The sequence below is a fragment of the Mastomys coucha genome, unplaced genomic scaffold, assembly GCF_008632895.1.
Source record: "Mastomys coucha isolate ucsf_1 unplaced genomic scaffold, UCSF_Mcou_1 pScaffold21, whole genome shotgun sequence".
NCBI classification, from domain to species: domain Eukaryota; kingdom Metazoa; phylum Chordata; class Mammalia; order Rodentia; family Muridae; genus Mastomys; species Mastomys coucha.
Genome location: NW_022196904.1, coordinates 133,673,528 through 133,685,322, shown reverse-complemented (window position 1 = coordinate 133,685,322; position 11,795 = coordinate 133,673,528). Strand labels below are relative to the sequence as shown.

Below are 11,795 nucleotides of genomic sequence, written 5' to 3'. Positions count from 1 at the left end.
CACCACTGAAGAGGGTCCTGGGGTAGGGCCTGGTCCTGACATGTCTCGAGAAGGGCCGGGGGGGACAATGGGTGGCAATTTCAATGAGGGACTATTGCTTTCTGCACAAAATCAACTGTCAGAGACAGAGACCCAGTATCTAGGCAAATGTGTGTTTGGGTGATTGGGGGTCAGTTCTGATAGTCCAGCTGTGTTTCTGTGACCAGACACTGCAAAGCAAAGCTGGCCTATCAGCTTCCAAGGCTGGTAGTCAACTTGCTTCTGCTTGGAGGCTTGAAGTCTAAGGAAGAGAGTCGCAGCCTGTCACCTGCTGCCTAAGCTCAGCGTGCCCCAAGCCCCCAGGTCTCTCCTGCCTAGCATCTGCCTGGCACTGAGCACAGAGGTAATGCCAAACAGAGGCAAAGGAAAGGAGCCTACTGCTATGGCACACTGAGGGGACTTCGAAGAACCACCCATTGGAAGACAAATTAATGGTGGGGCTACATTTTCACACTCTCTGAGTTCTTCAGTGGCTACCCGCAGTGTCTGGACTTGCAGCATCTCTGGAGCGTTTCTCATTCATTCTCCTTGCTGTGGGTGATGACAGAACCCAGAGCAAGGTGCTCAACAGTCACCTGGTACCAGTTGATTGGATGATTCAGAAGTTGGGGTTGACCTGCGAACAGTTTTGGGGACAGAATAAGATTCAAAGCTCTGGTCTCCATATCAAGGGTTGTGGTTGCATGCATGAGGGTGTGTGTGTGTGTGTGTGTGTGTGTGTGTGTGTGTGTATGCATGTATGTGCATTGTTGTTGGAGAAACTGCACAGTCATGGATTCTAATCCTTTTGAAGAAATAATTGCCCTTCACTGATGAAGCTGTGGCAAAAACTAAAAAATGACATGATGTCGCAGGTTCTAATGTGTCTAGGGAAGGGTAATTTTTAAAAGGTCGCTTGTATAATTGTCCCAAGGAAATGGGATTGTTAAACTACAACCCCCTTTTCCCTTTAGCTTTCTAGCACTGGGTGGTATAGAGGCTGCCCAGTAGACCAGCCACCTTTTTTCTTAAAATATTGTGCTTATGAACTATCTGTACACATATTTAAACTTGCAGTAAAGAAAGATTTTTTTTTTAATTGCTAAATTTTATGTGTTCGTTGTAGCGCTGTTCCAGGCCTTGTCAGACATGTGGTTGTGAGCATAAGTGAAGAAAAAAAAAAAAGGAAAAAGATGTTTTATAATTAGAGATGGGCTGGGCTAGTTCTGAAATGATAAAACCGTCACCTGACATTCGAGTCTCCTCTGAGTGCGGGGGGGAGAGGGGGTTGCGGGAGCCTAGCTGGCTGCATGGTGGCTGTGTGCAGTCAGTGACCTCCCTGGGACATTAGAGGTATTGTTTCGGGAGGGAGAGATCTGGGGGCAAGAAGGGTGGGCTCCAGTGGCTGGGCCTGAGGTGAGGCTTGGTCCAGGATGTTCCCACCTTCCTTTCCATGCACACCTAAACTTCGCCATAGCCTGTGCCCCACTTTCCGTTCTCCACCAGGTCCCGTCCACGGGTTTCTCTGAGACCCAGATGTTAAGACAAGCTGGTGGGATTCCCGCTATTTGAGAGAAGGGAGAAAGGCCCCTGAGTTCCACCTTTCTTGGCCTCTGTGAGCCAAAGGGCTGCCTCAACAGGATGCTCATCCGTGGCCTGGTGCGGATGAAGGATGTGGCATTCCATCCACTACCAGGGAGGGCCACAGCTTCCCTATGGCAGCCATGCTTACCATAAGCCTTGGGTCTTCTTGTCCTTGTAAGAGTAGATGCTCACCTGTTCTGACCCCCGTGGAGCTCTGCAGACATCCAATTAGAGTAAATTTCAAGAGCCCCCACCTCTCCCTCCTGGCAGATGCTCTAGGCAGACACCTGTCCTTGCCCTGGAGGAGGTTGTGTGCTTGGGCAGCCACACATTGGCTGGCTCTACGGCCAGGCCTCCCCCCCTCCTCAGGATCGTGACTTTGTGCTTTGACTAACTCCGTGTGACTTCATTTTGGCCACCCTGGAATTATGCTAATCGGTTTGCAGAAATAAAGAAAGCAAGTTAAGCAAGCTGGGCACGATCCTGTCCACAGCCACCACTGCCAAGGACCTTGGGGCCAAAGAAGCTCAGATGCACGTCACAGGAGTCGGACAAAGAGGTGGATGGGACAGTGTTTCTCTACAGTCTGGCTCAGGCAGGGCTCCACCTGGAACTGCTCACTGAGAGCCAAGCACAGGGGAGGGATGGAGCCAATGAGCCCACCCAGAGGCCAAAGGCCCGAAGAAAGGCTGTGTTCCGGGGCTGAGGGGTGAGAGTTGCCCAGAAGGCAGAGGAGGGAGGCCTCAGGAGGTATCTGGAGCACACTGGTATCTGCCACAGGAAGGAGAGGGTCCCACATACCATCTATGGCAGCCTCTGAAACCAGGACAGAAACCCCCTTCCTGTCCCTTTGGACAGAAGCCACCCAAGAAATCTGCACAGAGAGCTGGGTTTTGAGGCCCTGGTTTGGCCACACCAAGGGACACCCACAGCACATCTTTGGGTACCCAGAGACAAACCCACAGACCGGAGATTGGTGCTGTCAGCCTCTGCTTAGCCACCACACATTTCAACATAAGCCCATCTCTACTTATAAGAAAGGAGTCTGTGAAGGCCCAGGACAGCCACCCTTATCTGTCCAGCAGCTGTTTCAAAGCCCTTTCTATGTTCATCCTATGCCCAACTCGAGTCACCCCAAGATCTATCAAGTCTTCCTTCTGGAGGTTTGGCAGATGGCTGCCGTCAATCTCATTGTCCATGAACGTCTCCTTGTGTTCACCCAAGTTCAGACTTTCCAGCCAGTCTGCCACATCTGGTTTTGTCCACAGGTGGACAGGCTTAGTTGTAAAAGGCTTATTTGAGATTGGCTGTTGCAATATTGAAGGAGATGGTGACCTGCTGCGTCCTGCTGGGTTCAAGCCAAAGAGGTCCCCTGCAGGGGACTGGCTCGGAAGGCTAAAGACATCTGAGAGTGTGGGGGAGGGAGAGGCTACGGCAGCAGACGGAGGGGTGGGCAGAATCTCTTTGCTCAATTCCGTTGGCGAAACCACAGGGCTTGGGGCACGTCTCGGTCCTGAGGTCCTGCTTTCATAGTCGGGGGACCGGCTCTGCAGGGTAATGGGCTGGGAGGTGCCGGGGCGGACAGTGAAGGTGACCGTCGTGCTCCGTGTACCTGAGACGGTGCTCATGACCTCCGGGCTTCTGAAACAGCAACGACAGAGAAGAACATCACTTCCGGGTCACTGAGGATCATGGGATGGGAGGGGGAGGTACCCACACCACAGCAGAGGGTCTGCACTGGCAGTGATACAGACTGCCATGCCAGGCAGAGGGGTGTGGGTGGAGCAGGAGGCAGCACAGCACAGCAAGCCAGCCAGCCACTCACCTGGGCCAGGCTGGGAGGCACCTGGAGAGACTCCCCTGTGCAGGCCAGAATGAGCCCAGGCCCTCTGCAGCAACTTACACCTTCCTGGAGACTCCCATTCTCAGAAGCCTGTCAGAGCTCTGCTTAGGGTTAAATTTCGGGCCAGCCCTGCTTCAGAAATGCCGTACAGGCACGTGGGGTTGGAAGAGATTTCCCCTGGATGCTCAGGGCACAAGGCATCCAGGTTGCTAGTGTGTCCCAGGCTAAGTTCTGCAGGGGGCCTCTTCATAGGGAACCCTGCCTACCACTGACTGAATCGTTTGACAGCAGGCCTCAGGGTATCCCGATGCATGCAGAGACTTGCTGGCAGGGTGGTCTGTCCCTATTACCATAGGAGACAGAAGCCCCCTTTCCCAGTGGTGTCCTTCCTGCTACATTTGGGTAGGTGCAGTCCTCGGAATAGGAGGGGCAGGCTCTCACAGAGCCTATCTCCTCAGGTCTGCTGTAGGTGGGTGACTTGCATTGGGAGGAGGTCCTCTGGAGTGAAGAGGAAGTTCTTGTTCTCGACCATCTATCTGGAGATGGTCGTTTTATGAAATGCATTCTCTGACCCATGTTGGTCAGAGCCCCTGAGGACTTTCTAGCCACACACCTAGGAAGGGGAAGCCTCTCTCCAGACGCTGCTTCTTGCTCTATTGCCAAACTGCAGGCAGAAAGTAGGTGTGTCTCTTGACCTGGGCTCACCCATGTGAATGTGGATACTACACCCCTCTCATTTCTGGAAAGATCCATCCTGCTATAGGCACAACCTAGATTGAAGTGGCTCAGAGATTAGCCCCCGTCTTCATGTCCTGTGTAAACTGGTAAGAATTGAGGGCTCCCTGGTATAACTGTCAGGGTGGGGATTCTGGATGTGGTGTCATGGGGCCTGCCTTACGATGATGATGTCAGTACACTGAACTTTGGGGACCTCTTATTTAGTCCCCTTGCAGGGCACATAGATGCTAGCAGACTAGGACGTCCTCAGAGCTCAAGTGAGGGGAGAGAGTCCGAGGCAACATCCGATTGTCCCTGGACCTTCCTCTGCCTCTTCCTTTTCCTGGGATGTTGTTTGTTTTCATTGCCTGCTGTATGTCTGGGTGAAGCCATTAGCAGGTTACCTCTCTGTTCTGTGGACTAGCCGTACTAGGGCTAGCAGGGATTACTTCAAATACTGGACATTGCAGGAGAGAAAGGAGGTGTGAGTTCAGGGGGCTAGGGCTCTGCTGTGGGTGGGAGCATCGGACCTGCAGCAGTGGCTTCTGGGAACTGTAGGTTCATATGAGTCCCAGAGTTTGCTCAGAGAGCCTGTCCCTGCAGTATCAGGTCATCTTAGCAGGCCTGAGGCAGCCCGTAGAGTTAAGCTCATCTGGGCTTTGCAGTTTTCAGGGGAACTCTAAAGATTCTGCTTTAGGTAGACATGGAGAGGTGGGCCAGGGATATGTGAAGGTCTGCAGAACCTGCCATGTCCCCCTCTGATTTTCAGGTTGTAGGAGAAGCCACTCCAGGTTCAGCCTGAGTAAGCACTGAAGTTGCCCAGGGGCTCTTTGCACTGGGGAGGGTGGCACTTCCCTATACAGAAGTGGGGCTGCTCTCAGACTACTTTAAGGATGATGGGGGAGGCAGGGAGTATCCTACAGGAGCTCCTGGGTGCCAGTGAGGCACTGAAGGCTTGGGAGGGGGCTGTGAAGTTCTGTGCCCAAGCACTTGGCCTGACCCTTCGTTTGGAGCCATGTGGTTGGCATGCCAGTCCTCTGACAACCAGCTGATACCCAAGCACTGCTCTGAAGGGTCTCTAAGCCAGTACCCTGGGCTGGGCTGGGCTGGGCTTCTGGACAGGACAGATTCAGCAGGCAGCTGAGTCTGGGAAGCAGAGGTAGGAGCAGAGACAGTGACACACGAGGAACACACGAATTGAATCTCGACAGGCCGCACTTACTTCTGCTCAGCATGACCCTCTTCTGCAAACAGCACCATGGGAGCAAATGGAAACGACACAGGGAACGGTTGAGACCACACTGCAGAACTGATGGGAAAGCAAGGAGAGGCAGCAGCCTCCTCACGGGCGGAAACACGGCAAGATGAACCCTGGCTGAATGCTGCACCTCAGAACCTTCCTGGCAGGCAGCCCAGTGGCTTGGGGCAGGCCCTCAGATGAGCAAGGGAACCTACACTTTGCCTTCTCTGGTGTGCCATGAGGCACTGAGGAAGAAAGGAAGGATCTCTGACAAGCGGCTCATAGCTATTTCCCTCACTTGGCTTTAACTTGGAAAGAATGAATCTTGTTTCCCAGTGGACCCAGGCCAACCTGTCCAGGCTAGGGCTTTGTATCAAGTTTACGCCCCAATATGGTGGTCAGCCTAGCGGCTAACAGCATGAATATAGTCCGGCCATATGCTTGGGGCCTACCAGCACCCCACCCAGCATGGCAACTGCTGAGTTAAGTTAGACTGGCCTGCCGGCTTTGCTCTGTGCCTTCTGGGTAGCCTGGCTCCTTCCTGGTGAATCACACAGTGATGACTCACTGGATCCTCCCGTGTGCGCAGATCATTATGTTGCTAGGCAACAGCGGGGCTGCTGGGCGGTGTATACAGAAGTCTGTTACCCTGATTTAGAATAGATACACACTCACAAACACCCGCCTCTGGGAGGATCATCTCTAGCCTGCTTTTTAAATCAAATTCATTTAAAAAATGTGAGAATTAAGAAACAAAACAAAACCAGCCCAAGAGCAAATGCAGCTGCTCACAGACGCTCTTCACCTGTCTTTCCTGGCAGGGACTGATGAGCTGGGGAGGTGGATGGGCTACAGGACTCACACTATGGTTACTGATTCAGGTTGGACCTGAGCAGAAGTGTGGGCCAGAGGCTCCCTGGGCCAGCACTCATGCTAGGGTTCTGAGCAACTTGGGCATGGACCCTCAGCCCCAGGCTTACCTCTGCATGAGGCACTAAATTCTACAGTTTGTCTTTCCTCCCTCTCTCCCTTCTTTTTGGTGACTTGAGACAGAGTCTCACTGTAGCCCCAGGTTAGTTTAGAACTTGTTGCAATCCCCCTGCCTCAGTCTCCCTAGCATTGGCCTTACAGCATCAGCATGCTTTCTTATGAAGCTGATCTGCCTTTCCAGGTTTCCACAAATGGGGCGCGGGAAGGAGAGCCGGGTCATGTGGTTTGCACAGCGCCCTTGCTTGTCTCTGTCTGGTATTTGCCAAAGTCTCAGAAGCTGGGAACTCCCTCAGCACTTCTGATCCTGGTGCCCTGCAGTCACTATGGGTTCAGAGAATTCTGAGGACTCTGCTCGCTCCAGGCCTCTCTCCAGAATGGGAGCAGAGCAACCACAGATGGAATGGTTGTGGGACACTGCCTGCTTTTCTGCTGAGGAAGCTGTTTCAGGCTCAGCACACTGTCTGGGTTCCCACCTTGCTCACAGTTGCCAGGACAGGAAGGCACGTACTTGAAGGAGGAACTGATAGGCTCTTGTCAAAAGAGGGATGAGACCAAGAGAGAAGACTTGACGGGGCTGGAGAGATGGCTTAGCGGTTTAGAGCACTGGTTGTTCTTGTAGACGACCCAGGTTCCATTCCTACACATATGGTTCACCCATCTGTGACTCCAGTTCCGGAGGATCCAGTGCCCTCTTCTGGCCCCTGTGAGCGCTACATGTACGTGGTATACATACACACACAAGCAAGCAAAACATCCATTGCACATAAAAATAGATAAATACGTTCTAAAAAGGAGGCCTGCCGTTTAGTGGTCAAAGGAAGAGACTCTGTCAGACTAGTCACCTTAACACATGGACAGTGGCAGAAAGTGCCAGGCTGTCCCCAGCAGGGCTCACCTCACTACTGAGCGCTGTTCCTTGGCATTACCATCCTCACCCTCCTGCTTTGGTTGGTGAGAGAGGTACTGGAGCTGCCTGGCAGTGCAGAGAGCTTGAGATGTCATGGAACAGAAGCCCATGCTCTGGGACCAGGTGGTCACAGCAGTTTAACAATCATACTGATTAATTTCAGAACGGAGAGGCTGGGTTAATATTGGTGACCTGGCTGAGAGCCAGGGGACAATGGCCAGGTTTGGAGGACTGCCCTGGGAGGACAGTAGGGGTGGCAGGGATTGAGTGAAGCCCCGAAGGCACCTGGAATGCTGCCTGCCCAGGGACCTTGGGCACCTGAACTTCCTCAGTACCGCGGTTTCCCTCCCAAGCTCCTGTGTGCTTCAGCAAGGTGAAGGCCAAACTCTGTCCCTCCTGGACTCTCCACAAAGTGCTGGCAGTTGAGTATATGCCACACCCTCAGAGAGGAGCCATGGGGACTCCCTCGAGCACTCACTACCCTGTGCTTTAGGGGGAGATAAATGAGAGATGAGTTTCTCCATGAACGCTGAAAGAGAACGGGTTTCATCCGGCTAAGTGATGCCTGGTTTTTGGTCACAGCTTGAGGAGTCAGTGCTCATAGGCAGGCAGCTGGGTCTAGCTCTTCAGTGTCTCCAAGGAACCTCTTGTCTCTAGCAACAGAAAGCACGGCTAGTCAGCACAGACCTTGAAAGCGTCTTCCTCATGTTACCCGCAGCCCAGGAATGACAACAAACTGGAGTCCACTCCTGGTAAGCCATGGTAAGTCTGTGCGTGGTTTTTGTTTCGGATCTGATCCTGTGTCCCCACAGCCCGCTCACTCCCTGCCTGATGGCTTGACGCTGACTCCTCCACATGGGCACGGAGAGTCCGTTCTGGCTCAGCTTCACACTCTCCACCCACCATGTCCCGGGTTCCATGCTTCTGGTTTCTGCTTAACTGGCTCCTACGTGAACTTCAGGTCACTGAAAATCCCTTCCTCAGAGTGCCAGCTCCATTCTAGCCTGACTTTTGGAGCCTTGTCTTCTCTGTGGTACTCGTCATATACAGTTCTGTTGTTTAGTTTTGGCCATTTCTCACCTCCAGAGCTGGCACTCCCCAAGGGAACAGTGGCCATGCTTTCTTAATAGGAACGTGCTTCTCTTAAATGACAAATTCTGCGCACCATCTGGCACCTGACATCCTGGGCCATCAACAGGCTGCCTGCATGGATGACAATGACTATGTTTCCCAGCTGTGGAGGGCTGCAGAACCCTCTGTGGTGATGTCCTCTTGTCTCTTCTTTTGTGGGCTTGGTACTGGGCTGTAGACAGTGGTAGCAGCTTAGTAAACGTCCTACCATGGCTGGTCATTGGCCCTATGCAGCTTTAACCAGGACAGCTAAGTGCTCCGCTTAGAACCACGAAGCAGCAAAAATGTTAGTCAGGCTTGCTGCCTCCACTGTGGGCCAGATTCAGATGTCAGGAGGCCTCTGAAAGTCAAAAGCCCTGTCCAACTGAAGGACATGCCAAGGTTACTCATGAAATATCTGCATATCCATTCCACAGGGGCTGAGGCACAACCATCTACTCTGAGGGGGAGGGGAGGGCTGCAGAGCAGGAGGCGGAGCTACAGACAGGAGGCGGAGCTGCAGAGCAAGGGGCTCCATGTTCTTCACCCAGCTAGGACAGGGAAGTCTGTGGGCAGCTAGAAGAGACAGAGATTGTAGGTACAGACCCCACCCATCAGCTTCCTTTACTTTGGCTTGGTCTGACTTCTAACAGTGAGATTGCTTCCGTGTCATCTGTCATCGTCAGGCCTGTAGCCAGAACCGCTCACAGCTTTGCTCCATGGTCTTTCAGTATCTCTGATATCATACACTAACATATACACAAATATATTGAAAGAGAGTTCCAGCCGACTCTCAATATTTGTAATTGAATGTGTCTAAATTCCACATTGTTCTGATCTTGGGGTCAGTCTCCTGGGTATACTAAAGTTAGATTGCTTATACGCCAGGAAGCAAGTGCCAGGCCTTCTAACTCTCGGCTCTTCCTGGACCCTGTCCTGGTGCCAGCATAAGACAAGGTCTCTCAGAGCTGGCAAGGAGTAAAAGGATCGTTATTTCAAATTACAAGGGCAGCAAAGCTCTTGCCCGAGTGGTGGAGCCACCGAGGAGCACACTGACAGCCAGCCTTTCCTTGGTGAGCACAATCTTGAGGAAACAGGGTCTCTCTGCCTTAACGAGTGTCACTTCAGAGAGCATGGCCAGTTTTCAGTTTTCTCTTGAAACCCTCATTTTCTTTTTCCTCAATAATTCTCTTCATTTGAATCTGAACGTCATTTTGCCCAGGGTGGTCTACAATGTAACTTTTAGAAGCATTTACAAGTGGTGGCAAGGAGCTCAGACTGAGCAAACAAACCTCCAGTTGTCATCCTGGGCCAGCCAGTGAGGGCAACGGAGAGGTGTCTGTGCAATGTGAGCAAGTGGCCAGTGCACCCAAGGCAAGAGGCAGAGCTCGGTCACCTGCAACCCCCACACAGGATGCATGCATGGTTCTGTGAACGGCCATCCCAGCCTGGGGTCGGTCCTCTGTGTCTTGGAGCTGCTGCTGGCATCCCAGGGCCCAAAGCCCATGCCCAACAGGGTGCAATCCTTAGATTTGAAAAGGAGGGTCCTCTACTGCGTTTCCTCTACTGCTTGAGGTCAACAAGTCATCTCTCCCCTAATGAGCAGGGGAGTTCCAGGTGTAATGGCTATCCCTGTCTTCTCAGGAGCTCAGTCTTGTAGGTGGTCTTCCGTGGTGAGCCCTGTCTCTGAAGCCAACCCCCCAGCCTCAGCTTTTAGAACCTTCCCATAGAGTCCCTTTGACTCTGCCTCAGACTTCTCTCCGCTGGTTGATGGCCCTGTTGCTGGTACCTATGTGACAGAATGCCTGATGTTTGGAGGTGCTCTGTATGCATTGGCTAACATCCTTGCTTTGAGAGGCCTGGACCAGGAATAGACTGGCTGGGTGATGCCAGCTCTTGGCTGCTGGATCAGGTTCTGAGCCCCCAACCCACATCCACTTAGAGTAGGAAAAGACAATAGTCCCAGCCCCCAGTGGAGGGTAAGTCTCCCCCCTCCACTTCTCCTGGGAGCCACCAGACATTGTCTAGCCAGAAAAAGAAAGGTAGCAGGGCTCATCTGCTGCCATTCAGGAGGCACCCCCATGAATGCCAGTGGCCACCTCAGCTTCTCTCCTGCTGAAGACTAAGCAACTATTGTAACCTCTATTTTAGCTCTAACAAGAGAGGCTGCAATACCCGCTCAGCCTCTAAGAATGGACCATGCTGCCCAGTTGTCAGAAACGCCACCCTAAGGGCTTGCAAATGTTACGTTCACAAGAGGCTGCCGCATAAAAGACTATAGAGAAAAGGGTAAACCAAACGTGAACCAAGCGTATTCCAAGGCTGCCTTGAGACTCCTGAATATGTATAAAGTGTGCAAGTGTGTCTAGTTACATCCCCCAGGAGTGGAGGGTTTCTGCAGGCATGCCCTAGCTAGCAGGGAGCCTCAGGAGCTTGCTTCTCTGCACACCACCTATAGCAGATTTCCTGTTACCAGGCGGTGGCATCCGCACACTTCTTTACAACAGCCGCCAATCAGTATTTCTCAAAGGAGTTAAGGAGCCATCCTAGTCATCCGTTTACAACCACACTGAAAGGTAACAGGAGGAATTGTGGCTTGCAGCCCAAACCTCAAGACTCAGATGCAGTGTGATGTCCCTGATTAATGGGCTTGGTTGTTTGAATCAGATGCCTGCCCAGCGGGAGAAGAAAGACTTCATTAGTCAAACTGATGGAACCTGAGCTCAACTGTCAGCCAGAAAGGCTGAGCGCCACACACTCGGAAGCGGAAAGACAGTACGCATGTACATCACACACAGGAACAAAAACATAAAGGCCACAAGAGAGGGTGGGGCCCACAAGGCTGCGGAGCACCATCCCGAAGCCACACAGTCAAGGGGCTGTTCTAGAACCTTCCATTTGGACTTAGAAAGAACGTGTTTACTCTACCACCATCCCAATGAAGATAGCTTGTTAAACCCTACGTGAGGCTGGAAACGGCCCACTGGGCTCAGCTGACAGTGATTCCTTTGTGACTTCTGCCCCTGGGTGGGGTGATGCAGCAGAGGGGCAGGTGTTCATCCGGAGCAATGACCCAGCTCCTTCCAAATCCTCAACCCCAAGAGGGATTACGGAAAAGGGAATGATACACCCACGTTCAGACACTGGTCACACTGCCTACCCTCTGGCCACCTCTGTTGACCAGTTTGGCTTTTAATGGAGCTCTGCCTGCCTTTGAGGTAGTCCTGGTAAAAGGCCGGAGGAAACGGAGCAGAGACCCGAGCTTCCTTCTGGAAGTGACCATGGGCCTGGTCCCATGCAATCTGGTTCCTTTATGTGTCCTTAGGAGGGTGTGTCATGGGCTGCGTGGCATCTATAGCCTTGGCTCTGCCGTAGTCTGGTGACAG

The 11,795-nt window shown here is 52.5% G+C and overlaps 1 protein-coding gene across 14 annotated transcripts in view; it reads right to left on the bottom strand.

The window, feature by feature from the left end:
- Positions 1-11,795, bottom strand: part of Shank2 (SH3 and multiple ankyrin repeat domains 2) — a 446,182-nt gene that overhangs the window by 2,196 nt on the left and 432,191 nt on the right. For all 14 annotated transcript variants that reach the window (XM_031389011.1, XM_031389016.1, XM_031389019.1 and 11 more), the window contains one exon: positions 1-3,243. This exon is cut by the window's left edge and continues 2,196 nt beyond it. In XM_031389011.1, coding sequence (XP_031244871.1) covers positions 2,673-3,243 — 571 coding nt within the window. In that variant the 3' untranslated portion in view covers positions 1-2,672. The remainder of the gene's footprint in view (positions 3,244-11,795) is intronic.